The following is a 27,176-nucleotide window of genomic DNA, read 5'->3' on the forward strand; positions in this document are numbered from 1 at the left end:
ATCACTGTCGTCTCCTGACTTCCATCCAGAGAAACATGAAGAGCAGTAATTGATGTGGCAAATGATACCGGCCCTTCCCCCACGATTCCAGCTCTGTCATTGCTCTCCTCCCCTTGTGCATTTTCAAAGAGCAAAGAGCAAGAGGGAAACAGGACACCTGAATGGGTTTTGTTTTCTGGGTTTGTTTCCTCTTCTTTTTACAAATCTTAAGTATTTTTCTTGTTGCAAAAGTAGTACAAACATGGTATAAGAAATCCAAACAGTAACAGAAATATTTAAAAAATGGAAAATCTTAGGGGCGCCTGGGTGGCTCAGTCGGTTAAGCGTCCGACTTCGGCTCAGGTCATGATCTCGCAGTGTGAGTTCGAGCCTGCTGACAGCTCAGAGCCTGGAGCCTGCTTCAGATGATATGTCTCCCTCTCTCTCTGCCCTTCCCCCGCTCATCCTCTGTCTCTCTGTCGAAAATAAATAAACATTAAAAAAAATTTCTTAATTAAAAAAAATGGAAAATCTAGCCCTATAGAGAGAATTGACAGTCTTATACTATTTATCTCTAGCTGGTGTACATGTCCATGTTTAATTTTTAAAAGTATAGGGGCACCTGGGTGACTCAGTCAGTTAAGTGTTCCAATTCTTTTTTTTTTTTAAGTTTATTTATTTTGAGAGAGAACACAAGCAGGGGAGGGGCAGAGAGAGGGAGTGAGAGAATCCCAAGCAGGCTCTGTGCTATCAGCTTGGAGCCCGATGTGGGGCTTGATCCCATGAACCATGAGATCATGACCTGAGCCGAAATCAAGAGTCAGACGCTCCAGGTGCCCCGGTGTCTGACTCTTGATTTCGACTCAGGTCATGATCTCACGGTTGGTGAGGCCCAAGTTAGACTCTGCACTGGCAGCAAGGAGCCTGCTTGAATTCTCTCTCTTTCCCTCTCTGTCTGCCCCTCATCTGCTCACGCTGTCTCTGTCTCTCTCAAAATAAATAAACTTAAAAACGTGTTTTAAGAAGTCTGTGTTTTTGTAAAAATCATTTAACGCCACATAATATTGTGCAACTTGGTTCTTTTTATTTCAACAAGCTCTCAATACATATTTTAATTGATAGCTCTATATCTTTCCATTTCTAAGTGTAAAACCCTCTCTTATGCTGTAACATTACTACTGTATACATTTACCTTGATTTATCAAGTCTACTATTGATCGACTTTTCTGCGGGACCAGAGTTGTAATCACAAATCTGCCACTATTTAGTTGCCTACAGTTCGAGCGCCTTAGCTTCTCCTAAGCATCATAGGGTAGGATTCTGTGACTTTAAAGTTTACAGGGACATTGAAGTTACCTGGCAGGTGCACCACCCAAAGCCTGTAGGCAAGTCTGGCACCAGTAAAAGTAGCTAGATGTACTTCAAGTCAAAGCTGGTATGCTTTATGAAATATATGGAAGTGTCAATAAAGACATCAGCATCTACCCTCCCAAGTTAAGCCAAGATCCATAGCTATTCAGCCCATGTCCATTTACTATCTGCATAACATGTTCAAAATCAGTACCGTGAGGAATAAATATTTGCCCTGTGACTGTCTTGAGGTGTGTTTAGCACAAAACCAGAGACTGTGTGTCAGGTGAAATTAGGTCACACCTGAAAGGGATCATGCTGGACCACAGAAATTGTTTATTGAAGATCCAATCTACACTTTGTTGCCCTAGGAGGAACTTTGAGAGACTACTCTCACCCTGAAGGCCAGTTTCCCTAAGCTACATTTTTATTGCAACTTTGTGAGTTATTTGAACTGAGTCTCCTCTTTGAATTCATCTACAAAGCCTGTTCCCACCTGCATCAGAGGGTATTGAAAGGTCTCAGAATGTTCCTATACAAACTGTTTGCTGCTTTCACCTTCCCATCTGTTTATAAAAGATTGAGTGAGTTGGGAGGTCTGGGACCCAGCCGCATGGGCCATTAGAAGCGGCATCTGGTTTTAAATAAGTGGCCCCAGCAAGTGAACATGTACAGCCCAGTCCCCTGATTGCACATGGGGGCGTTCCAGGTCTGTGCCAGCCTGCATGCTAACTGAAATGTCCCCCAGCCTGGGAAAGGATTGCTGTCCCTTTGGGTTAGTTGTTAGGACTTTGGTTACAACCCCCGACACCTTAGTTCTCTTGGAGATTCTACTCTAGGCTGGAAAGTTTCAAATGCACCTGTCACATACGTGCCTCCCAGGCAGAACAGTGAGTGGGATGTCAACAGAGCCCATCAACACCTCACATCAAAAATTCAAGTTGGCCAGGTCTTAAACGATATTCTCTAAACCCATCTACTCTTCTGTCCCATAGCACAGCTTTTAAAATACATTTTTTGTAACTTTTAATAGAGTTCAGATTTACAGAAAAGTTGCAAGAAAGGTATACCTTTTGCCCAGATCCACTACTCCTTTACATTTTGGAATATGTAAAGTATGCCCTTTACGTTTATTCTGTTTCTGTCTCTCTCTGTTGTCCTTATGTTCACCCATCTTTTTCTGTCCGTCCACCCATCCATCCATCCATCTAATCAATGATGTGTTTTTCCTGAACCATCGGAGACAGTGTACCTCTTCATGCCTAACTATGTCAGCATGAATTTCAACACAGGCTTTCTCTTACATAATGACAGTATAGTTGCATTTTTTTTTCTCAGTCTAGCAGCATTGTAGCACATCCTTTCACTGTTGAGGGAAACAAAGAGACATATGTTTTAAGGAACCTGCTGGATGCCAGGCATTGCACCAAGGCAGTTTACTTACATTGTGTGCCATTTTTGTCTTCTAAAGGGTCCTGTGGAATCAATTTTTATTTTCCCTGCTTGATAGATAAGCAGACTCAGGCTTGGAAAAATTCACTTACTTGCTCAGGGTTAGTCACCGGGGAACAGACGCAGATCCAGGTCTGTCTGAGGCTCTCACTGCCATGGCACTGGTGCCAAGAGCCTTAAGGCTCAGACTCGCTGTGTGTCTGTCCTCATAGAGGCACCAGGCCTGCATCTTTAGTTCATCTCAATATATCATCTCAGCTCTTCTAGGAGCTGCAAACACAGAGACATTCAGGGAGCGGGAGGGCTTATCAGCAAGGCACTCACTGCTTGGAGCTGATCTTCAGCTCTATAAAGGTGAGACCACCCCCCAGCACAGGCGTGTTTTTAAGATGAACATGGTTGGGAACGTACGCATGCTGAACAGCCGATCCCATAGAGAAGGAAGACAAAAACATTATATTCACTGGGACAGGGAGTGGGGAAGACACAGGTTTTCTGTTTATGCCCATCACAGTTGGGGAAGGTTATCATTGTCCTAGGTCCTAGGCAAGCCTTTGGCAAGGCTTCTGGGAGGAGTGAAACTGTAGAACTTAGAGCCACACAAACGTGGATATTTCACATCTGGAAAGGACTCTAGACATATAGGCGGCCTCCCTCATTCCAGACCCTGGGAAATAAGTCTGTCCCTGTCATGCACCCAACCAGTGGCCAAGCTGGGACTCGAATCCAGGTCCTCCGTCTCCCACTACATCAGGAAGCCGCAAGCTTTTTACAGTCCATCCCCTTCATCATTGACTCCTACCTACCTCAAGCAGCCACTGCCCTGCATTCCGTGTCTGGAAAAGTACTGTATCTGCCAAAGAAAGTACTTCTATTAATGAGTAATTAACTCATTAACTCATTTTTATTAATCAAAACCACAGACATACCAATCAGACTTTCTCATCAGCTTAAGATCTAACCAGGATTACCGTATTGATAGGAGAAAGAGACTCAACTCAGGTTTTTTAAATATCAAAAATCATAACACCCCCCCCCTCCAGCCGCCCCCACTGAACTATTGTTACCCTCAAAGACCCTTAAGGAAGTATTAGAGAACCCAGGCTGGAAATCAATGTACAGCATCGTGCTGCGTGCTCAAAGGCACTCAGGGTCATCCGTGCCCCCAGTGGACAAATTTTGCTCTAACTGTCCACCTGAAGACCTCATTTTCCTTTACACTCCTCTCCCCACTCCCCTCCCTCCCTCCTTTTCTGCCTCATCATTCAAATCTGCCATAGGGCATAAGGCAAATAATAGCCACGTTTATGTAAACAGTCCCAAGAATAGATTAGAATGATTATACAAGTAACTGGACACCTTTTGTGAATCAAACATGATTTTGAACCTAATCGAGTTTAACAAAAAGGTATTTTAGATCAATGACAGAGAAGAACGTAGACCAAACTATCCTAAATCAAACATTTGTGAAAGAATATAACACATAAATGTTTCTATTTCTGGCTGGATAGGGTCTTTCACCCGCCCTGAAGCCAGACACCATGGAAACAATTAACATAGTTTCAAGATTTTCATTTCATGGGTCGCTTAGAAAGTGATAAACGGAAGTAATCTGGTTGAAATGAAGAAGCTGCTGGTGGTCTTTGGAGGCACTTGGCCTCTGCCCTGAGCCAGCATTTTGCGAACCTATGACCCATGTACACATCGCCAGTTGAGAAGCTCCTAATTAGTATAATTAACTGTGAGGATACAAAAAGTCTCATGGTTCTTTGATATTAAGTGACAGCCAGGGAATTAATAAAATCCAGCTTCTATGTCTGATTAAAAATCTTGGGAGAAGAAAGTGCTCATGAAACGTACTTTTAAGATTTAAATGTAGGGGCACCTGGGGGGCTCAGTCAGTTAAGCATCGGGCTCTTGGTTTCCGGCTCAGGTCATGATCTCATGGTTCGTGATATTGAGCCCTGCGTCAGGCTCGGTGCTATCAGGGCAGAGCCTGCTTGGGATTCTCTCTTTCCTCTCTCTGCCCCTCCCCTGCTCACATGGTCTCTCCCTCAAAATAAATAAACATTAAACATTTTTAAATAAATAAATAAAGGTAAAATAAAATTGAAGTGTAAACCTTTTTTTTTAAATAAAGATCTTGTCTTTACATGATCATCTCTACACCCAACATGGAGCCCAAACTCACAACCCAGAGATCAAGAGTCACTTGCTCCACCACCTGAGCCTGCCAGGCACCCCGTGTGTAAACCCTCATTTGAGACCCATTCATTTAGGACCTAACAACGTCTGCAGCATGAATTCCTCTCGAGCTTGATCATTGCCCTAGATCTTGGGGGTTAGCCTTGGCAAGGCTTCTGGGAGGAGTGAAGAGGGTGAGAGGGCGCTTACTTTGCAGGAGGCACGTTCCACCACCCAGCAGCTCGGATACAAGCCTCTTGAATTGCTCTTTCAGGCTGCAGGAGATAGTGAGAGAGGTGCTGGCCTCTGTGATGGTCACTAAGCAACTGGACAGGCAAGGAGAGGGCACAGCCCAGAATGGCCCTGTGGTTCTGTGTGTCTCCCCTGTCGGTCAAGCACGACTTGGCCCAGGCCGATCACAGCAAAGTCACATGAGGCAGAAACGTGCTCCACCGGCCTGTTGATAAACTCAGATGACCAGCCCCTTGGCCCTGCTTCAGAGCTCGGCTGGGTCTGTGTCTTTGTGTAGACCACTCACCCTAATGAGAGGCAAAGATCCTCCTGTCATCCCTGGAGAAGGGGTCAGTCCCCGGGAGCCAGGCTCAGGCTCCAAGTCTGACATCTTACGGGGAGTTCTGTCTGCACTCCGTGGAGGCCCAGGGATGATCTGGGAACTGCCTGGGCCGCACACCAAATCCCGTTCCTCTTTGGGAAAGCGCCTGACCTCTGGACACCACAGAGGGGCAGGTCTGCAAGGGGCACTTGGGTTTCTCCAATGCAGCGTTGAGCCATGAAAGGAAATTCTTATTGACTCTAATTGTCCTCAGCCCAGATGAGACAAATGACAGCTTCTTGCGAGAGAATTACCCAAGTATTAGCCTTGCTAGGGATGAGACCCACATCAAATGTAATTACATGTTGAAGTTCACTTTATGTTAGCAAATGGTGATCATGCAGATGTAGGCTATGCTATTAGAATATGTTTCAGGTTTGGAAAATTGCATCCTTCTCTTGCACACTGGATTGGCTTATGGTTACTAATTCTTGAACCTCCCGGAGACTTCCAGTCTGATTAAGGTTTGCGCAGACCAAACAGACACACTTCCTCCCTCCCGGAGCTTTGATTTGGCCCGGGTCATGGCTTCCAAACTGTGTTCTTTAGGACTGCTGGCTGGTGGTAGTGGCAGGGTGCCGGACCCCAGAGTTTGTCTACAGCAGCTGCTCTTATTTGTGAAATATATTCGGCTGCTGGAGGAAAGGATTCCACGGCTAACAAAGTTGTGAGAGCCACTGCCCTGAATCACAGGTTGTTGTCATGAGTGTCTATAGATAAGGTCCCCAAAATGCTTGCTGTGTTCCTTTTTCTCTAGTCAAACAACATGAGGTATATAAGAAAGTGTTAAAAACATCTTTCCCCTTATTCCCTTCCAGTTCTGTTCTTTGAAGACAACTAGTGTTGACAGGTTGATATGTATCCTGCCCGGCCTGCCTTTCTCTGTGCTGATATCCTTAACAAATTTTTCATTGTGAAAAATTTCAAACATACAGAACAATAGACACTAGAATAATTTATCCCTTGTATATTCCTTCCCCAACTCCAATAATTATTAAAACTTTATAACACTTGTCTTATCTATCTCTTTCTCATATATTCTGATTTTTTGTTTTGTTTAAAAAAAAATGGCATTTTACTGCGCGTGCTGCCTGGCAGCTTGTTTTTTACTTAATCAATTTTTTTTAACGTTTATTTGTTTTTGAGAGTGAGAGAGAAAGCGTAAGTGGGAGAGAGCCAGAAAGAGGGAGACAGAGGATCTGCAGCAGGATGTGGGGCTCGAACTCGCGACCCGTGAGATCATGACCTGAGCTAAAATCAAGAGTTGGTGCTTCACTGATTGAGCCCTCCAGGCACCCCACTTACTTCACCATTTTTAAAATTATTCCTTATCAGTTCATTTACCTCTGCCTTTCAGTGGCTCTGTAGTTTTCCGGTACTTGAACCATCATTTACTCAAACACTCCCCTAGTCTTGGACATCCAGGCTGTCTCCAGAATGTTTTGCCACCTTATAAGTAACAGCAATATCCTTGTGCATAGGTTTTTATATATTGGTGCATTTATTTCTGTAGGATAGATTTCCCAAAAGTGGGATGGCAAGATCATGGGCTATCTATACTTTAAGTTTCATTAAATATTGCTAAAGTATATTGTCAAGAGATCATAGCTGAACAGCTTCCCCACAGTGACACATGGATAAGCCCATGTCTTCATATCTTTGACGGCCCTGGATGTGATTGCTCATTAAACTGTTGCAAATCTTGGGGCACCTAAGGTGGCTCAGTTGGTTGAGCATCTGACTTCAGCTCAGGTCACGATCTCACGGTTTGTGGGTCCGAGCCCTGCGTTGGGGCCTGTGCTGACCACTTGCTTTGGAGCCTGGAGCCTGCTTCAAATTCTGTGTCTCCTTCTCTCTCTGCCCATCCCCCGCTGGTGCTCTGTCTCACTCGGTCTCTCAAAAATAAACAAATGTAAAAAAAAATTAAACTGTTGCAAATCTTTTCTATAAAGGGGTGGCATAAAATTGATATTTTGTATGTGTCTGTCAGTGGGTTCTTTTTCTGCATTAATTTTGGAAATTATATCCCTGCAATCATTATTTGGGGGAAGATGGCCATTAGGAACATCTGGAATAGAGGGCCAGAGAGAAGTGTCTTTTGAAGACCAGCCTCTGCTCTTTGTTCCCATCAGTTTGCACAGCGGAAAACGGGTGCTGGCCGCGTGGTGCACATCTGCAATCTCCCTGAAGGAAGCTGCACGGAAAATGATGTCATTAACCTGGGGCTGCCTTTTGGAAAGGTCACTAATTACATCCTCATGAAATCTACTAATCAGGTAGGCCTGGGCACTTTCACATTGGTGTGTACCAGAGAGACCCCACATGGGTGGAGGGGAACTATATAATTTTTTTAAAGAAGCTGGTCTTAAAGAGGTAATACACAGCTGGCCTCTTGCTGGGACAGCACAGAGGTTTTTGGTGGTGGTGGTGTTTTGTCTACCCTTGTCTCACTTTACCCTTCTTGTGATGGGTACAGGCCTTTGTGAGTTGCTTAGAGGTAAGGTGATACTTCAGAGTGAGGTACTCCTTAACACAGAAAAGCCCCCAAAATAGAAATCCATGGACATGAGTCTTTTCACTGTTATGAACCCCCTGAGCTAATGCTAGAAGCTTCTGATATCTGAGGGCCTGTATTTGGAGTGAGCCAACAGCTAACTGGGAACAGGTTTTTTTCACAGATCTTTGGTGTTAACACCAGAGGCCCTTGGGTCTCATAGCAGGAGAGTGGGTGGGAATTGATGGGTGCCTGGTAAGTCTCAAGGACAAAGAACCCTTAACCTGTGGGGATTGACTGAGAACTTGAGGGTTAATATGGTTGTCTTCACTTCTAAAGTTAAAGGAGGAGTTTATACCGAGAAATGGTCAGAAATAAGAATTTTTAAAAAATATTTTATCTTTTGTTAATATTTTTATTTTGTGAACCAGAGGAGCAGACATAGAAGTCCTTTTCTTGATTAAGGCATGAACTTTAGAGATCAAAGCCACATCAGATCATCAGTGGTCTTTCTCCATCAACGTGGGCTTAGACTACTCACTTAGTCTCTTTGTTCTATTTTGGGTAAATGTACAAAATTCAGCTTGCAACATTAATGCAGTGGGAGTCACTGAATTAGTATTATTCCCATTTGACAGTTGAGAGCTGGAGGTGCTAAAATGTTTGCATCAAGAGAGAGGCACTTAGAAAACTGGGTGGAAGAATCTGAAATAAAACGCTAAAGAATCTTGACTTGTTCATCTCCCACACATCTGCCATAGACTGTGACAGCAGGGAAAAGCATCTCTGAAATTCAAAAACAAATGTGGGTGAAGGATGGAGAACCAGCTTGGTTAACCCACTCAGATCAAGGAATCAGGAGTATAGGGGCTCACAGAGAGGGCTCTCTTGTCACAGACCACTTTTCCTTTCCAACATCAAGGGACCAGATCAGTGCACCAATCAGTGTAGTACAAATGAAACGAATCTAAGAAACGATAATGACAGTGAACCTCTGCAGCAGCTATTGGGGTAAACCAGCAGGTCAGTCAAAACAGTCTATTTAGAAGCTCTCTGGAGACACTGATTGAATGCCAAAGCCTGGTTCTTTGTGTTTTATCAGAACAGTTAAATAAAGAGGAAAAATGCTGTGGAGATATAACTGAGGGTTTTCTTCTCTCTGTAATTCAAAAAGGCATGGCCTTCTTTCAAGCCTCGGGAGCCCCTGAGTTGTTTAGTATTTTTCTTTCTTTGCAAAGAAAGTGAGAGTTCAAATACCCATGGCTGTGTCTCTGTCTTCTGCCATCATCACGACAAAATAGCACATTTTGCAGGGATCAGCCCAAGGTCACTTATACAACAGACCCACTGTCCCCCTATTACTCCTAAGGGTACTGTGGGTTAATGGACCCTCCCATCCCAGGGGGACTCCTGTGGCATGATATAGCACAGGATGGACATACATAATTTAAGAATCATTGGTAACCATGGGGATCAGGGGAGGGGCCATCCTATAATGAACTCTTTGGGTGAAGTTAATAAATAGGTCTCTTTGAACAGATGGGATCAAAGAGAGCTCTTATACTGGTCTTTTTTCTTTTTATTGAGGTATAAAGTATATATTCAAGTGTATTACTTTTCTACATGTGTACCCCTACGTAATTACCACACAGGTCAAGATAGAGAACATTTCCAGAACCTCAGAAGGTTTCCTCATGCTCCTCCCAGTCAGCACCTCACCCCTGCCCCAGAGGGGAGCTCAGCCCCAGCTTCTATCAGCATTGATTCGTTTTGCCTATTCTTCAACTTCATAGACACAGAATTATACCTGGTACTGAATTTTGTTGAAGACCATTCAAGTCAACTTGAGTATATGTCCTTCCATTTTTTCCTAGGCCTTTTTAGAGATGGCTTACACAGAAGCTGCCCAGGCCATGGTCCAGTATTACCAAGAAAAATCTGCCATGATCAATGGTGAGAAGTTGCTCATTCGGATGTCCAAGAGATACAAGGAATTGCAGCTGAAGGTAAAGCATTTTCTGACTGTTCAGTCATTCAGCAAGCATCAGCCGAGCATCTCCTTGTCGGGCACTGGCCTGAGTGCTGGCGGGAAGGAGAGGACAAGGAAGGTCCTCAAATTGCCCATTGCCTTTGGGGATATCATGTGGGAAGTCCAGCCATTATAATGTGGAATGCTTATTGAGGTGAGTACAAAATGCAAAGGGATTTTAGGGACAGGATGATTAGCTACCTGGGACCCAAGGAGGATTCTGCAGGGGAAGTCTTGAAGGATGAAAGAAGAAAGGGAAGGTGGTTGCATTTCAGAGGTGGGAGCTCCGAGTATAACCTCCTGAATAGTACTCCCTTTTCTGCACTGAAGTACGGGTCTTCAGGAATTTTCACTTCCTCTCTCACTACTGCCCTGCCTTGATCTCTTATTCTCTCCTCCATCCTCTATAATTATATCTTAAGCCCCATAGAAATCCTCCTAAGCAACACATGACTAAAATGGCCACTGACAGAATGACTATCAGGGATGAATTCAGATAATTCCAAACAGGGCTTTTGCTTGTTTGTTATAGCTTATTCTACATTTCTCTTTTCTTTTCTTTTCTTTTCTTTTCTTTTCTTTTCTTTTCTTTCCTTTCCTTTCCTTTCCTTTCCTTTCCTTTCCTTTCCTTTCCTTTCCCTTCCCTTCCTTTCCTTTCCCTTCCTTTCCTTTCCCTTCCTTTCCTTTCCCTTTCCTTTTCTTTCCTTTTCTTTTCTCTTTTCCTTTCTTCTTGCTCTATTGTGAGGTATAACATATATTCAGAAAAATGACTAATTATATATTGTATAGTTTTAAAAGTAGTAATGGTTGAAATCCCATAACTCCCATAAAACCACCACCAAAGTCAAGAAATAAGACACCGGCGGCACCCAGAAGCCCCTCTGAGTCCCTCCTCAAGCTTTACCCCTCCCTCTCCACTCTCCTGACTTGGAGGATGATCATTTCTTTGCTTTTCCTTACAGCTCTACAACCCACTTATGCCTCCCTTAAGGTGATTGTTTAGTTTTGCCTATTTTTGAACTTTACATGAATGGAATTATACTCTTTGTGTTCTTTCATTCAACATCTGCCATCCATGCTGGGTGTGTCTATTTATTTTCATCGTTATGTAAATTTCCATTGTCCAACTATAAATTTATCTATATGTTCCACTGTCTGTGGACATTTGGGCTGTTTCCAGTGTTAGGGTATCAGGGACAAGGTTACCGTGAACACTCTTGAACACGGTATCCTGGTACACGGGTACATGAGCATATAACTAGGGGCACATACGTAACTGGGAGTGGAATTGCTGGATCTCAAGGCATGCTTACCCTGAACTTTGTTAGGTAATAGTAGCAAGCTCTTTTCAAAATTAGTTGTCCTAGATTTACATTCCTCCTAGTGTCAGGGTGTTCAGTGGCCTGCATTCTTGCTAACATTTTGTTATCTGGCTTTTTAAGTGTTGCCTGTCTTGGGAGAGTATAATGGTTTATCATGGTTTTATTTTTTATTTTCCGGATTACTAATTGAGGTTGAGCCCCTTTTCCTATGTTCGTTGGCTATTCCATTTGGGTCTTCTGTGGTGGAAATTTTCTTCTAGGGTCATTTGCCCATGCTTATCTTTAGATTGTGTCTTCTTAATGGTTTCCAGGAAGGAGTTCACTTAACTGGAGCACTTAGTCCCTTTGGATTTATTGTAACTATTGCTATGTATGTATTTTTTTTTTTAATTTTAGAGAGAAAGAGAGAATGTGAGTGGAGGAGAGGGACAGAGGGAGAGAGAGAATCTTAAGCAGGCTCTGTGCTCAGCACAGAGCCTGATGTGGAGCTCAATCCCACAGCCCTGGGGTCATGACCTGAGCAAAATCAAGAATCCAATGCCAACCAACTGAACCACCCATGCGCCTCATATTTATATTTCAATCTACTTGTCATTTTGTGCTTTCTACTGTCCCGTTTTAATAGGGATCTTCCAGTTTGCTTCAGCTTATTCCATATTTACATAGGGTCCAGTTAGTTAAGACCCACAGCCCTTAATCAGCCTTCAAGGTTGAAGGCAGAAGACAGAGGCTCAGTGGTTGTTGCTAGGATCTGACAAGTCCACGTACGTACATGGTAATGTGTCAGCCTGTTGTCAGTTGCCAGTCTTGATTCAGCTTTGCTTGCAATTATTGCTTCTGAAGATCCTTCACCAACATATTCTAGCAGAACCTGGTTTTTGTTTGGTTGGTTGGTTGGGTTTTTTTTTTTTTCTGGCGAATGCAAGCATGTTGCTTTTCTCAACAAATCAAAGGTCCTATCCCATTATGTACCCAGCCAAAGTTTCTGTTCTCCTGGATTCTCCCCTGGAGGCTAAAATTGAATTTCTGCACTGAATTCCCAGTGGATCTTTGGTGTCTAAATGAGATGTGGTTGTAAGAATCTAATTCGGATGAACAGCAGTACTCAGCTTTTTAAATTAAGGTACTGAGGCATTGCAGTACTTACTGAGGGAAATAGTTCAGGATGGTGCAAACACCATGTGTTAAAGAGATCACGTGGTCAAGGTCTGCATTCAGCAGATGTTCACCGCGTGCCCACTGGACCAGGCACCATGGTTATAGACATAGCAAGCTTGTGGAGGAGCTCACAGTCTGGTGTGAGGAAGAAAGGGAAAACAGCACCATTGACGATCATGTGACCTATTTCAGACCGGAGGGTGGTGGTGCAGCCTAGATTTTACCCCTTCCTGCTTTGAGGAGCTTGGACAAGGTGCTTTACATCTGTGAACCTTAGGTGCCGGATCAGTAAAGGACTCCACCTTGAGTTCTTCGGTTTTAAGCACTTTTTTTTTTCCATGTATTATCTTTTTGAGTCTTGCAATCACCTTCCCCTATGAGGTGTGTAGGGTGGATAATAGCAGTAACTATAACAGTACAACAATAATAAGAATAATATACCTTTAATCGAGTCCTGGTACTCTGGGTCAAGTCACGTGCCCAACACCTTATATACGTTATCTTCTGTAATCCTGACATCAGTGCTGTCAGACAGGTATTATCTCAGTTTTATAGGTAAGGAAACCGAGGCTCATAGAAGTTCAGTAACTTGCACAAGATCATAGCTGCTGGAAGAGCCATGATTAAAACCTAGGACTGTTTTGGTTTTGCACAATATCTACACTTCTATATTGTGTTAGTAGGGTCTCCATTGTCCACGTGAGAAATCAGGTAATTTGCTTATGGTCACCCAGCTAGTAAGCAGCAGGTAGTATTCTAACAGGGCTTCTCAAACTTTAATGTGCATACAAGTCACTTACAGGTCTTGTTAAGATTTCTGATTCAGTAGATCTGGGGCAGGGCTGTGATTCTGCCTTTCCAACAAGCTCCCAGGAGATGTTGCAGTGTGTCTAGAACACATTAACTACCCTTTAGGAAGGATTTTCTGCTCCCAAACTGTCACAATGCCTCTAATAGAAAGCATATCAAAACCTACTTTAACTACATAGCAATGCATGATCATGGCCCCTAGGTTGACATAAGCCAGCTAGGACTTTCTCTGTAGGTGACAGAAATTTGTCTCATGTAAGCTCATCAACTAAAGTAAGGAAAGAAATTTATTGGCTCATGTAAATGAAAAGTCCAGGAGTAACCCTGGCTGTGGCTGCGGGCAGAGCTGCATTTAGGGCCTAAGTGATATCATTAGGACTTGGCTTTTCTGCACTCTGCCTTCTGTTCACTTTGCTTTATTTTGGGGTCCCCCTGGATGGCCCCCGGCTCCAGCCTCTAGGTGGCGTGGTGGCTTCATTGACTTCAGCAGCTCTGGCCTCCCGTTTCCTTCAACAACAGAGCCAGAGTTTTTCCTAGTAGCTTCCTCGTAAGTGCTGAGAGGCCTTGTCTGTGCTCGAGCTAGTTTGGGACACATGTCCTTACCTGAACCAATCTCTGTGGCCAGGGAAGGCCTTGCTGTGACTGGCCAGGCCTGTGTCACCCCAGAGCAGAGGTGGAAAAGGGAAAATGGCCTACTAGGGAGGTAGACAGCAAAACACTGTATCCATATGTGTCTCTGGGCCCAAGGGGCCACCGCTTGAGGTCCCACCAGGGTTTGCAGAGGTGGGGGGAAATTTTGATTGGTCTTTTTCCTCTAACTTTACCTTTTGCTCACCAGGCAAAGTGGAGGGAGAGAAAAGAGAGATTTAAGGTATCTCTCATCTCCTGTCTTGAATATTTCCTCATGCTGATAATCATGTCTCTCTATACACTCTGTACGGCAAAGGCTCTATTCCTCAGGGCATTTGGGTAAGAACCTTTCACATAACATGTATCCAGCAAATGCATGGAATGAATGAGGAAGAGTAAATCTGAAGGAACAATAAAAAGTGAGTTTTCCTTCCTGCAGACCCAGACAAGAAGGATAAGCTATTTTCTGGGTTGTTCCATAGAGACTTCTCCAGAATCATAGCATCTCACATGCAGAAGGGAACTTAGGATAGTTTAAACCAGTGTCTCCCAGTCATCAGGGGAATTTTCAGGTTCTCTGGAGCAGAGGTTTCCCTCTACTGAGGTTTCCCGTCAGTAGATTCGGGGTGGGATTGAGGGTCCCAGGCAGTTTGGCGGCAGAGGCCTTGGTTTCAGGGCCACTGGTCTTGCCAGCTTCCATGCCACAGAGGAGGTCTCTGGCCCTGAGAAGCAGTTGTGTGTGTTCCTGTGGTGCTCGCAGGAAGATTAAATCAGCAGACGGTGACTGATTTCATGTAAGATATGGTGCTGAGAGCTACAGCTGATAGGAGGCTTGGTCCTCACTTGGGGAGAGTTTGCTGTGTAACCGAAGAGGGAAATTATTCTTGTGGAAATTATACAAGACTTAAGCGAGTGCATCAGTTTGGGAGCTCCTAGAAGTTCAGTGGCAAAAGCCAGTATGACTTGGTTGTATAAAGAAGGGAAAGATTACTGAGCAGGTCCTTCAAGGATGAGGAGAGTCAGATAAACTGAGAGGGTGTCCAGGCAAAAGGAGTCAGGTGAGGACGGAAGCAGACCCTGGAAAGCACAGTAATGTTGAAAACTATCAGGGCTGCTGGGACAGGGTCTCGCTATGACAAGTTAAGGGCTCATCTGGAAAGTTTCAGCATCTTCACAGGACTCTTGAGGCATGGCCTAGAAAACAGACACAGAGGGGTCAGAGGGTGTGAAACCCTCCAACAGCTCCTTTTATGTTGGCCCAGCACCTGTGGCTTTTATCAGCCTAGTCTGCTGTGCCCTGAGGCTATTGGTGGATGCCAGATGGGCCTCATTATCTGAACTTTATAGGTGGAGAAAGGGAGCCTCCCACAGACAACGAGCCTTGACCCCAGATCACTCAGGCAGCTAGAGGCCAAGCAGAGCTGTTCTTCCTGGGTTGAGATTCTCAAGGTGAGGTACATCCCCTTGAGTATGCCAGCACTTCCCTGGAACAGCATGGGGCTTGGCCTCTCACCCTTGTCTTAAACAGAGCAAGATGTGTTGACCAGAAGCACCATGGATCGTTCCCTATGGCGTTATTGAGCCATATCAGTGTCCTCATAGAATGGATGAGAAGATATTATGTCTGAAATCTGCTTCAGAATATTCTATGGGGTGGGGAAAGGGTTCGGGTACAGATGAACTAGGTTGGTCAGAATTGTTGTCAATGGAAATGGAGTCATGGGGGTTCAACATACCATTCTCTGTGCTTTTGCATATATTTAAAATGTTCTACAATAAAGAGGTACCCAAAATGTCGGGGCCCCTCCATTCAGCATTATGCTCACACTCCTCATTCCCTGGATTAAACTTCTTCTTCCTCTAAAAAGGTATTTTTTTCCCCTTGGGTGGACCGGGCAATGGACCCAAGTCCTCTCTGTTTCCCTTTGGTATTTGCATGGCTGTCTCTGGTCTGATGATGACCTCTCTGACTTTGCCTAGAAACCCGGGAAAACGGTGGCTGCCATCATCCAGGACATGCATTCCCAGAGGGAGAGGGACATGTTCCGGGAAGCAGACAGGTGAGGCCCCAGCTCTGGGCATCATGGAGGATTCTGGGCAGCTGGGACACTCTCTTGTCTCTCATTCTTACGGGTATTGAGTCACACTGTGCCCTGCCCTTGCCCCGTCCATCAGCCTTTCTGGGCCCTACTTTTCCACATGCCGGATGCCGTCCAGAACTGCTGCTCAGGTTAAGCCTCAGGAAAATGCAAGATGGTAGGCTTCCTCTCATCTGCACCTCCTTTGTTAGAAAGGAATATAGGAGGGATTCTGTTGATATTTGGCCCTTTGGGGCAAGGCTACACTCTGCTAAAAAACCTTAAAGTCAGTGTGTGTGTGTGTGTTCTATTTAGAGCCAGCTGTTGGTTTTTCATGAGCTGAATGTAGATACAGAAACAGGAATGTAGGTGAACCCCCCAAAAGTAGTGACTTGCCCAGTCACCTACTCTGAACATTGAATGCATTCAGTTTTCCAACTCCTTTCTTCTGACTGAAATTGGGACCGTGTCAAGTTGGGGGTACAAGTTTCCCTCTGTCGCTGCCCTACGAAAACAGCCCTGGTGGAGAGCCAAGGGGGAGACCACAGGAGCCAGCACTTGGCCTGCACTTTCCATGGTTCTACCTGGGGCTGCCACAGATAGTGCTCTCACCAGGCTGGGTCCAGGCTGTTTCCCCATTGATGGTCAAGGCAGCCTGGTCCTAGGGAGCCACCTCTGGGTGTCCCCTGGTAAGTGAGGGCTGTCTGGTTTTTCTGTATTTGGAAACCAAACGAAAATTGCCCATTCTTTTAGAATAATGGGTACGTGATTAACTAGATCTGCTTAATCACCAAACAATCCCCAGAGAGAGAGGCTGGGAGTGTGTGTGTGTGTGTGTGTGTGTGTGTGTGTGTGTGTGTGTCTTTGTATGTATCTAGCTGCTCAGGTTTGGGATCCCCATTTATTTGTTAGGGTTTTTTTAAAATGGTTGGTTGGGGTTTTTTTAAAGATGCGTTTAAAGGCGGATCATGCTTCCCACAGTTCTTCAGCGGAGCGTCTGGAAGAACTTACTCTGAATCTTAGGCAGGTTGAGAATCCCTTTTCTGGGATTTAGTCCCCTCATCTGAAACACAAGCAGGTCAGAGCTCTAAGGTTCCCTCCAACCCTAAAGTGCCCTCCTAGTTCTTTGGTTTTGGAATCTCTGAGCCTGCCCTCCTCACTCTTGTCCCCCCAGTAATTAGCATCTTCTACTATGCCCAAGACCTGAACAAACTGAGATGAGAAACAAACAAGAAAAATGGAGGCCAAGAGGTTGCCTTCATTACAGTAAAAGTCAGGTGGAGTTGTGGCTTTGGTCTTGTAGTCGAGACACTGGCTAATTGAACCCCAGGGTCAGGCAGCCTTGCCCACCAGGCTAGACCAGGGCAACCACCGCCTCCCCTCCCACCCCACCCCCACACATCCAGAGGGAGAGTTGCCTGTCCACTGAGCTTAGCTTCCTTCCAAGAGAAAGAAAGATGGAGTTGAGCCTAACCAGTCCAATTATTTATCCCAGTTCCCAGAAGCAGAATGAGTAAAAGGGCAGAGACAGCCAGGACTGTACTCTGGAAAAATCCTCCTCCTTAGAAGCCAGAGGGGAGGAAAAGCTTTCTCCTGCACGACTCTCTGTATTGGCTGTGCGGTTGTGGCGAAGAGTGTATGGCCACATGGGGTTAGTGCACAGTATGTCCACTGGGCATATCTGTGCATGGGGGCAGGGGACGTGCAGATCATAAAACACACTCCTTGGCTCCTTCACAGATACGGCCCAGAAAGGCCACGGTCTCGCAGTCCGGTGAGCCGGTCACTGTCCCCGAGGTCCCACACGCCGAGCTTCACCTCCTGCAGCTCTTCCCACAGCCCTCTGGGCCCCACCCGCACCGACTGGGGCAACAGCCGGGACTTGTGGGAGCACTCACCCTATGCCAGAAGGGAGGAAGAGCGAGATTCGAGCCCCTGGAGGGAGAATGGAGAGGACAAGAGGGACAGGGCAGACGCGTGGCCACATGATCGAAAACACTACCCCTGGCAACTGGACAAAGCGGAGTTAGATGAGCGGCTGGAAGGAGGGCGGGGCCACCGAGAAAAGCACCCAAGGCCTGGGTCCCCCAGCCCGCTGCACTCCGCCTCGGGCTACAAAAGCCGAGAAGACAGCTACTACCGGAAGGAGCCCAAAGGCAAATCGGACAAGTATGTAAAGCAGCAGCAGGAAGCTCCCGGGAGGTCCAGGAGGAAAGAGGAGGCCAGGCTGCGGGAGAGCAGACACCCCCACCCCGAGGACTCAGGCAAGGAAGACGGGCTGGAGCCGAAGGTCACTAGGGCCCCTGAGAGCGTCAAGTCTAAGCAGAGTGAGAAAAACAGAACCAAGAGACCTGATAGAGACCAAGAAGGAGCTGATGATAGAAAAGAAAGCAGAATGGCGGGGAATGAGGTAACGATGCAATCTCTTCCCCAGGTAAGGAGAGGCAGGTTCCCGAGGACAGTAATATTAATATGATGATGAACATTTATTTATTGAATGAATGGAACACTCATTGGATGTTTACTCTGTGCCAGGCACTGTACTAAACACTTTGTCTCAGTCAAGTTATTTAATCTTGCCAGCAACTGTATGAGGTAATAATGGTAATAATACTATTATTGCTATAGATAAGGAAACTGAGGCACAGAGAGCTTAAGGGAGTTGTCCAAGGACACACAGTCAGGAAATGACAGAGCGATCGGGCTCCAAATCCCTTGGTGCGTGGCTACCTTTACTAGAAGTTAGGCAGCGACATGACATGATGCAAAGGCGGTCTGTGGACCCGTGTGCCCGGAGCGGAGGCGCCCTGCGGCGTCGCGGACTCTGCTCAGGGAGATTAGATCTTTGGTCTGCTCCATTCTTTCTCCTGCCAAAAGCATCTGCCGAGCCTGGGGCTTCAATGAGAGGTGGTAAAGGAGAAGCAGCCACCACCCACTATGTGACACTGGGTGCCCAGGGCTTGGTGTGCCTCCCTAGACACTGTCCAGTGTTTTACTTCCACCATAATAAAAATGCTCGGCAGTTGGCTGGCACCTTTCATCCAAGCGTCTGGAAGGGCTTATAACCTGCTATATAACTTCGGTTCACACAGTGAGCCGTGAGGACTCTGGGTACAAAATTTACATCCTGGCTTGGTTTATACTTCCTCCTTTCCCAAAACCACCTACATTTAAGTAGGAGTGGGATCGTGGAGGTCGGGGAGGGGGTGCTTCATAAGGAACTCAATTTGAAAAACCCTACGTGCCTGTCTCCTAGTTTGATTCAGGAGTTAGTGACAGTGACTAAGTTGAAATAAGGAGCCCAGTTCTCAAGGCCATGGACGCTGAAGAGTCACGCTTTTGTTCACTACTGCATTCACTCCTATATGCATTGGAGGGAGGCCACTTTGACAGGTAGCGTGCTAGGCACAGGGGGTCCAAAGGTGAAGGGGACATGGTCCAGGCTGTAGTGGAGACCAAGGTCTAATGGTAGAAGGAGAGCTGCCAAAAGTGATTTACGGTCGGTGGGACCCATACTGGAGTGGAGTAGCGGATGGGCTGTTCTGTGGGCGTTAACTTCTGCACCAGGAGAGAAGGAAAGCAGCACAGAGGAGGTGACATTTGGCCAGGCATGGAAAGTGGGGACAAAAGCAATTTGGGAAGCAGCGAAGGCAAAAGTGAGAAAAGAAGACTGTTTTCAAGAACCTAGAGATACTCAGCATGGCGGTGTCTTTAGGGCATATTAAAGAATAATGTTTTTAAACAGTAAAACCCTGGCTCTTGTGCAAACATAAAATGAATACATGTCAAAGATGTTATTTAACCCATTAATTAACGAGGGATCCGTAAGATGTAAAAGCTGGGTCAAAGGAGAAGCCAAAGAACAGGCAACATGGAAAGGCAATTGAGAACGCTGAAATGAATTTGCTAAGAGACATAAAGCCTTTTCCACGGGAAGCCAGCTGCATCTCCAGCAGGTAAAATTGCATCTCTAGGAACAAGAATCATTTGCACTACGATCCGTCTTCTGTAGTTTGCAGGGTTATAAAATAGTTCCAGATAACAAAAGGCCCCAACTCCTAAGGATGGGACACCCCGGAAAGGGTGTGCTGGACAGCTAACTGCCCAGCGGTCCGTGGAAAGAACACCCTGTTGTCTTTTCGCCCATCTCGAAGTCAGCCACGGTTTTTCCTGACTGGCATGGCAGGGGTTGCTCAGGAGGTGAGATTAGGCACCTGGGTGGGGTGGGTCCACAAAGGCCTTTGTGTGCCTTGCTGAGGATTTGAACTGGATCCCGAGGACCTGTGAACCAGAGGGTGTTTTTAAGAAGTGTGTCTACGCTTGGAGGTATCTAAGGGGCTGGTGATGGGTCAGTGCCTCCAAAGAGTCACAGAGGGACAGAGAGCAGCAGCCCCTTGAGCCAAGGGCTCAAGCCTGGGCCTCATACACACGCCAGCAGCCCAGCCCCCTGTGTCCCCATGGCAAAGTGATGGAGCTGCCCCTTCACAAGCCTACCCACATTTCTGAGACTCTTCTTCAGTCTCGATATTGTTCCTACTATTTCACCCACCTGCTTTCATCGGTTTGCCCATTTAAGGTGACACATGCTATGGGTCATCCCCACAGCCCTGATGCAAAAAAGAGATGCCCAGAAAGCCCCATGGGTTTCCACACATTCTGTCTCTTTAATTGGTTCTGCCTCTAATAGCCCTAGAGTGGAGTCGGTGGGGACTTGGGGTCCCCAATGGATTGTTTCTGTGGGTTTGGGAGCCAGGAAGCCCCAAACCCTTTTTTTGATGGAATATCAGTAGCATAGACTTTCCCTCACTGATCTCAAAGTGTATATAACAATCTTGAAAATGACCCAAATCCTCCAGGGCTGCCGCAGGAGTCAGATAACAGGCAGTGACTGAACTTGGAGATGGAAGACAGCTTGGCTGAGGATGGTGTCATTGCCTTCTTCTAACATACCGGACACCTCCCACCACAGGGTCTTTACACATGTTCACCTGCCTGAGACCCCTCCCCCGCCAAAGTCACGTGGCTCCTTCCTCCCCACCTTTCACTTGTTGTTCTGCTCCCCCCCAAGGTTATTCCTGGAGAGAAATCCCACAACATAAAACCACAGTGTCCCAACTCACTTGTCTTCCTTCCCTGCCAAACTCTCCTAGGTCCAACCTGTCCCCTGGTCTGTCTTTATTTTATTTAGTGTCTGTCTCCTACAGCCTCCAAACATAACCTCCACAAGGGCAGGAATTTTTGTCTGCTGTGCTCACTGCTATGTCCCCAGTCCCGAAATCAGGGCTTGACACAGAGTGGGTGCCCAGTAAGTATTTGCTGAAGGAAGAAAGGAATGACTGACCCAGACTCTGGAGACAAAGGCCTGGCTTCTGAGAACCAGGTCACTCCCTGTTCTTCTGGGCCTCAATTTTCTCATTGGTGAGATGGGTGTGATCACAGGTCTGTCATAGGGCTTTAATGAGCTTGTGCTCATTCAAAACCTCTAAGATGTCTGGAGAAAGTGCCCATGGTGGAGAGGCCAGTGTGTGTGCTGTTCAGTGTTTGTAAGTGGCCAAGTCCACACCTGAGACTCAACCTTGACCACAAGGCCATAGAAAGAAGGAAAGAGATCAAGTCACTGAGTAGGGTGAACATGGGTAGGAAACATTCCTCCACCTTACTGGAAGGGCGATCAAGGGTTATAGACCCAGATGCCTGGAGAAAGGAAGCCAGGAAGGGGACACAGACCTGGTAACAGGGGTGAAGCCAACGTGGAAAGAAGTAATCATGGCAGACCAAGGAAGGGGTACCTGTCTACTGGGGGCAGTTAGCCACTCCTCAGCTCTGTTCTATGGCTGCCATTCAGGAATGCAAGCCGGGTGCTATTAGATCCCCCATTTTTTAAAGAGCAGCACCAAAATCCACGTATCTCTGAAATTTTTCCACATTTTAGAAACTGTATAGACTAGAACATGTCTGTAGGCCAGATGGAGCCCAAGGTTCTCTAGAATGCAGCCCCCAGTATGGGCAGTCCATAGAAGGGAGAAATAGAAAAACTACTTATGCTCAGTTCAGAGCCTAGACAGAGACCTAAGCATTGGAAAGGCAGGTGTGAGCTAGTTAACCACTCCACCCCCTCCTTCCAGTCTCCATCCTTGTATTGACTAATATCCACAGAGCACCTAGCACTGGGACTACAGTTCTGAGTGAAAACTGAAATGACCCTTGATCGCAGGAGCTCATGGTCTAATGGAAAGACACACTAATCAAATAATTTCAGACGAGTAGAAGGGCATGAGTTAAGTGCTAAGAAGGAGATGGAGGTATATACTACTGTTAAGGTGGCAAGGAATTAGAGGCTTCCCTGGGTTAAGATGCAACTGTTGAGATTGGAAGGAATGGTGGGTTTCACTGAGTGAAAGGAAGGAGAACAGACAGAACAGCATGTGCAAAGGCCTTGTGGCTGAGGGTCAGTGTTGCAGGAATAGAGACAGCCAGGGTTAGAATGCTGAGACATAGGTCTGGTTTGTCAACGGGCCTTACCATGCAAGGTTGTAGGCGGGTTACGGATTTGTGTCTTTATCCCGAGTGCAAAGGGAAACAAATGAAATATTTAAGCAAGAAGGTGTGGTGAGGTCAGGACAGTTTTTGCCTTGTGGAGTCATCATTCTTGATTGCCTTGGGGAGAATAGACTTGGGAGGAGGCTACAGGGCAGAAGGGGGAGACCAGTTAGGAGGTGGTTTAACCGTAGGCCTAGCTCTGTGGAAGCAGAGCTCTGCTTGCAACAGTTGGGGCCCAATATCTTTGTGAGCTGGTGCGGGCAGCTGGGTGCATTGATTGCATTTATCGGCTTCCCTTAAACTGCTGCTCTCACTTGAAGTGATCCCAGGGCGAGGGGCACACTGAAGGCACTGCTCTTCCTTTGCCTGCGGGAAGAAACACCTAGATGCAAATGGTGAGGTGCTTCCGTCGGGCCAGGCTGCCCCTGCCTCTCCCAACTGGAATTGGAGGGGGCTCTGTTGTGTCCACCTAGGAGCGTGGCTGGAGGAATTTGCTTGGGGAGGGTAAGCGTTACTTACTCGGACAAAGGAGAGCCATAGGTAGTTTATTCAGGGAGATAAAAATACAAGACCTCTCCTTTTGGTGGAAGCTATGGATTCTGATGGCTAAAAAGGCATTTGGAGCTGCTCTGCACTTAGGCTAGCTTAGAAGACCAGAGCAGAGCTTGGAATCTTCCGCTCCAAATACCAGAAAGAGCAAGGACCTGAGGATGTTAGCTCTCTTCCCCTGTCTGGTAATAACTGGTTAAACCAGTCAGCTCTGAGCTCCTGCCCCAGCTGGTTCCGTGTCAGCGCCAGAGGGGTGTGTCCGGTTGTAAGAAATCAGAACCAGAGTCACTTACTCAGAGCCAACCTCAGCCAAAATCGTCAGGAAGATGCAGCTGGCCCCTGAGAAAGTCCAGGAAGAGTCACTGATCTGGTGGCCAAAGTTTAAGTCAGGGGAGAGTATCCTCCAAAAACTTCTAAAATGAGGTTTGGCAAACTTGTTCTACAAAGCACCAGACAGCAAACGTTTTAGGCTATGTGGGCCAAGAGGCCAACGTGAAGATATTATGTAGGCACTTATGTAATCATTTAAAATGCAACTATTTAAAAATGTGAAAAGCCTTGTTAATTCACAGATTGTGTAAAAGGAGCTCAGATTTGACCTGAGGATGAGTGTTCGCTGACCCTGTTTTCAAGGCTGCTCAGAGACTAATTCTCCAACCGAACACCTGCTTCTACTTGTTCGCTTTCTCAGACATGAGCACTGTCTATCATGAGGGACTGAATTTGAGGGAAGGAATAGAAGGAAGGAAGAAGGGAGGGGATTGCTAGTTTGGACTGTAGCTCTAGGAAAGAGAGAGGACAAAACGAGGGGTGGAGAGGACACTGGTCGGCTGACCGCCCCCTTCCTACTCATAAGTGCCCTGGATGGGACTTCTATGGCCGCAACAGATCTTTGGGGGAGATGTCACCATGATGATTGTTAACCCCAGGGCCAGTTCACCCTTGGTCCCTTTACTTCTCCTGTCTGTACGTTTCATAACAATGAAAAGCACCCAGTTTGCCAGGGATTTCTGCCCCGCTAAAGACATCAGTCCAGCCATTAAGACATTTCTGTGCCTCCTTTGTCTGTGTGACTTTGAGCAAGTTACTTAACCTCTCTGAGCCTTAATTTCCTCATCTGTAAAATGAAGATCATAGCACCTGCCTCCGAGGGGTTTTTGTGAGGATAAAGGAAATGGTGTCTGTGAAAACACACTTGGGGACAGTTAGCTGTGCTCAGCATCATTTTCTCTTGACACTCCCTCTTTTCTCTGCCACTGCTCACTGTTGATTTGGTTTGTTCTGTTCTTCCTTTGGTAAGGCTGGAAAAGAGGAGCAGGAGGGCATGGAAGAAAGCACTGCATCAGTGGGCAGGCAGGAGAAAGAAACAGAATCCTCTGATGCCGAGGACACAAGGACAAAGGTAAAGTTTGCGTAGAGCCGCATGTGCATGATGGCAATTGGGCACCACGTCTCTGGAGTCCCCATCCTGCCCTGTGATGCCCCGCTCGCTGCACGGATGTGTCCAACTCCCCACCTGTGATTCCACGAATGAAGCCAGAATGGTTTTGGGAGAATGGTTTTCCCTGGGATCTTTGCACAGTTTTTACTAAGGAGCTCTTTACCATATGCCTGGGCTCTGCCTCAGTCTCCAACGACTTGGCTGTGCTCGTAAGAGAAAACATGTGCCCAAAAAAGACTCGGGCTTCAGAGCCAGGCTCCCAAAATAGGTCCCTTGGGAGGGGCTGGGGGAAGAGGGGAGCTTTGGATGCACAGGCTGGGGCCCTGACTTCAGCATGCCCAGACCCTGGGACTAACAAAACATCTACTGTGCTCGCAAAGATTATTTGACTTAATTAAAGTAAAACATCCACTTACAGTGTTGGGGCTGCCTCAGCAAAAAGAAATGTGTTTGGAACGTGGCCAGCTTTGTGTCTTTCTGGTCAGGAGAGGTAGAGAGATGGGTATCACTGGCAAGGAAGTTGATCTCTGAAATCTGGCTGCTGGGGACGTGAAGAGAAGTTTCAGGAGGGGCTGAGTATGAGCCATGGCTGTGTAGGTTGCACCCTTGCTGGGAAAGGGACCTTGGGGGGATTTAGTGTGGGGGTGGGCTGGGGGGACTTTGCTACTGTTACCTTCAGTGATGGCCTACATGCAAGAAAATAGCTCCAGCAAGTTGATTTATTCAGAGTTTGTAAGTTTGTCATTCACTCATTTAAAAACTGTTTATTGAGCACCTATTACGTACCAGGGCTTGAAATTCTTTGGGCCGTTTTAAACATGGTAGAGGAAGCATTAAGGGCTTATTCCAAATGCTGTTTTGAGCCCCAACCTAGAGATGAATCAGTGATGTGGGACTTGAGTGGGTTACAGCTCCTCATTACCCAGCAAATGTTCCCAGGCAGAAGTAAGAGTGCTCAGGATCTTTCTGGTTTTTAGGGGTCCTGTGGTCAAGGTTTGTGCCCTCTGGTTGAATACTATGACCTGCTTCTCAGTCACTCTCTGACCCTTATTCTGCATTTTTGTTCAGGAGCAAGACTGGGAGAGTGGAAGTGAGGCAGAAGGGGAGAGCTGGTATCCCACGAACATGGAGGAGCTGGTTACAGTGGACGAGGTTGGGGAGGAGGAAGATTTTATTATGGAACCAGACATCCCAGAACTGGAAGAAATTGTGCCCATTGACCAGAAGGACAGAATCTGCCCAGAAATATGTCCCTGTGTGACGTCCACCTTAGACCTGGACGTAACCAAGGATCTCACCAACGAGTGTGTGAAGCCCGTAGGTAACGGGGCTACGGAACTCAGCCTCAAGTCACCCAAAGATCTGCCTTCTGCTTCCACGAGCTGTCCCAGTGACATGGACGTGGAAATGCCTGGCCTAAATCTGGACGCTGAGCGGAAGCCAGCTGAACGTAAGACAGACCTCTCACTGGAGGGTTCAGATTGCTACGAGAAGCAGGCAAAGGGAGGGGAGAGCTCCGATGTTCATCCGGCCCCTCCACTCCAGCAAATGTCTTCCCCCAAGCCAGCGGAGGAGGGGGCCCGGCAGCCTAGCCCACCTCTCGATGACTGCAAGGCCGGGGGGCCCCCCGAAGATGGGGCATGTGAAGGCGGTCCCCTGGAGGGGAAAGCCAGCCCCCGCACCGAAACTGACCTCCAAAGCCAGGCTCGCCAAGGAGTGTCCACCCAGGGTAACTACCTCCCTTTTCTCCTGTGCGCTTGGGTTGATGGGACCACTGCTCACCTAGGGAGGTGTGTGGGCATGTGCAGGCTGGAATGAACATGACTAAGGTTTCAGCCAGCATTAAAGTCGGTGCAGAAAGCCAGCTTCTAAAGGCCTGGTTAAATCCTTAGCGCTTTTAGGCAAATGGTGTAAAGGAAATCAGATAGGAGGCCACATGTTTTCTGAGAAGCAAACTCAGATAGGGCAGACTTCTCTGAATTTACGGCAGCCCAGGTGGACTCTGACAACTAAAACGTAGCAAAAGCTTTGAGTTATCAGGCCAAGGGGCTTCGGGTCCTCTGGTCAGCAAGCAGTCTGTCATGGCTGCACAGTGGTGGACCACCCAGGCTGTTATTTCTGTGAGGCCCGAGTGAGGGGGCGGGAAAAGCAGCCAGGGAGGCAAGAAAGCAGCCAGGAGCGGGCGGAGGTTGGGATCAAGGTGCTGCTGAGGGGTATGGCCGCTTCCCCCTGCTACCACCGCAGACCCCCGTTTTTCCATGGCCTGGTGGTGAAACAAGGCTTGTCCCAGACTGTCCTCCGCCTCCATTGCAGGTGATGCTGTATCTGTGCCCGGCGCTATGACATCATGAGAGACGGAGTTTAAAATAGGCTAAGCCCTGTCTTCTCTGCCAAGTGGAAACAAAGATCCATCAAGGGCCACGGCGGGAGGGAGGGGGGGCAGAGGAGGAGGAGGAGCCCTCAGTGTTCTCCACATGGAAATAACTAGAGCTCCATTTCGCAGAAAGCCTGTGGCACTTGGAAGGTTGAAGTAGGGGGGCTGAGAGT

General features: G+C 46.8%; 1 protein-coding gene across 1 annotated transcript in view; it reads left to right on the forward strand.

Annotated features, from left to right (window-relative positions):
* The window catches only part of RBM20 (RNA binding motif protein 20), a 59,125-nt gene that overhangs the window by 17,335 nt on the left and 14,614 nt on the right, over positions 1-27,176 (forward strand). The window contains exons 6-11 of the mRNA XM_042960066.1: positions 7,711-7,854; positions 9,947-10,078; positions 16,002-16,081; positions 17,840-18,533; positions 24,489-24,590; positions 25,698-26,358. Coding sequence (XP_042816000.1) covers positions 7,711-7,854; positions 9,947-10,078; positions 16,002-16,081; positions 17,840-18,533; positions 24,489-24,590; positions 25,698-26,358 — 1,813 coding nt within the window. The remainder of the gene's footprint in view (positions 1-7,710; positions 7,855-9,946; positions 10,079-16,001; positions 16,082-17,839; positions 18,534-24,488; positions 24,591-25,697; positions 26,359-27,176) is intronic.

The sequence above is a fragment of the Panthera tigris genome, chromosome D2, assembly GCF_018350195.1.
Source record: "Panthera tigris isolate Pti1 chromosome D2, P.tigris_Pti1_mat1.1, whole genome shotgun sequence".
NCBI lineage: Eukaryota > Metazoa > Chordata > Mammalia > Carnivora > Felidae > Panthera > Panthera tigris.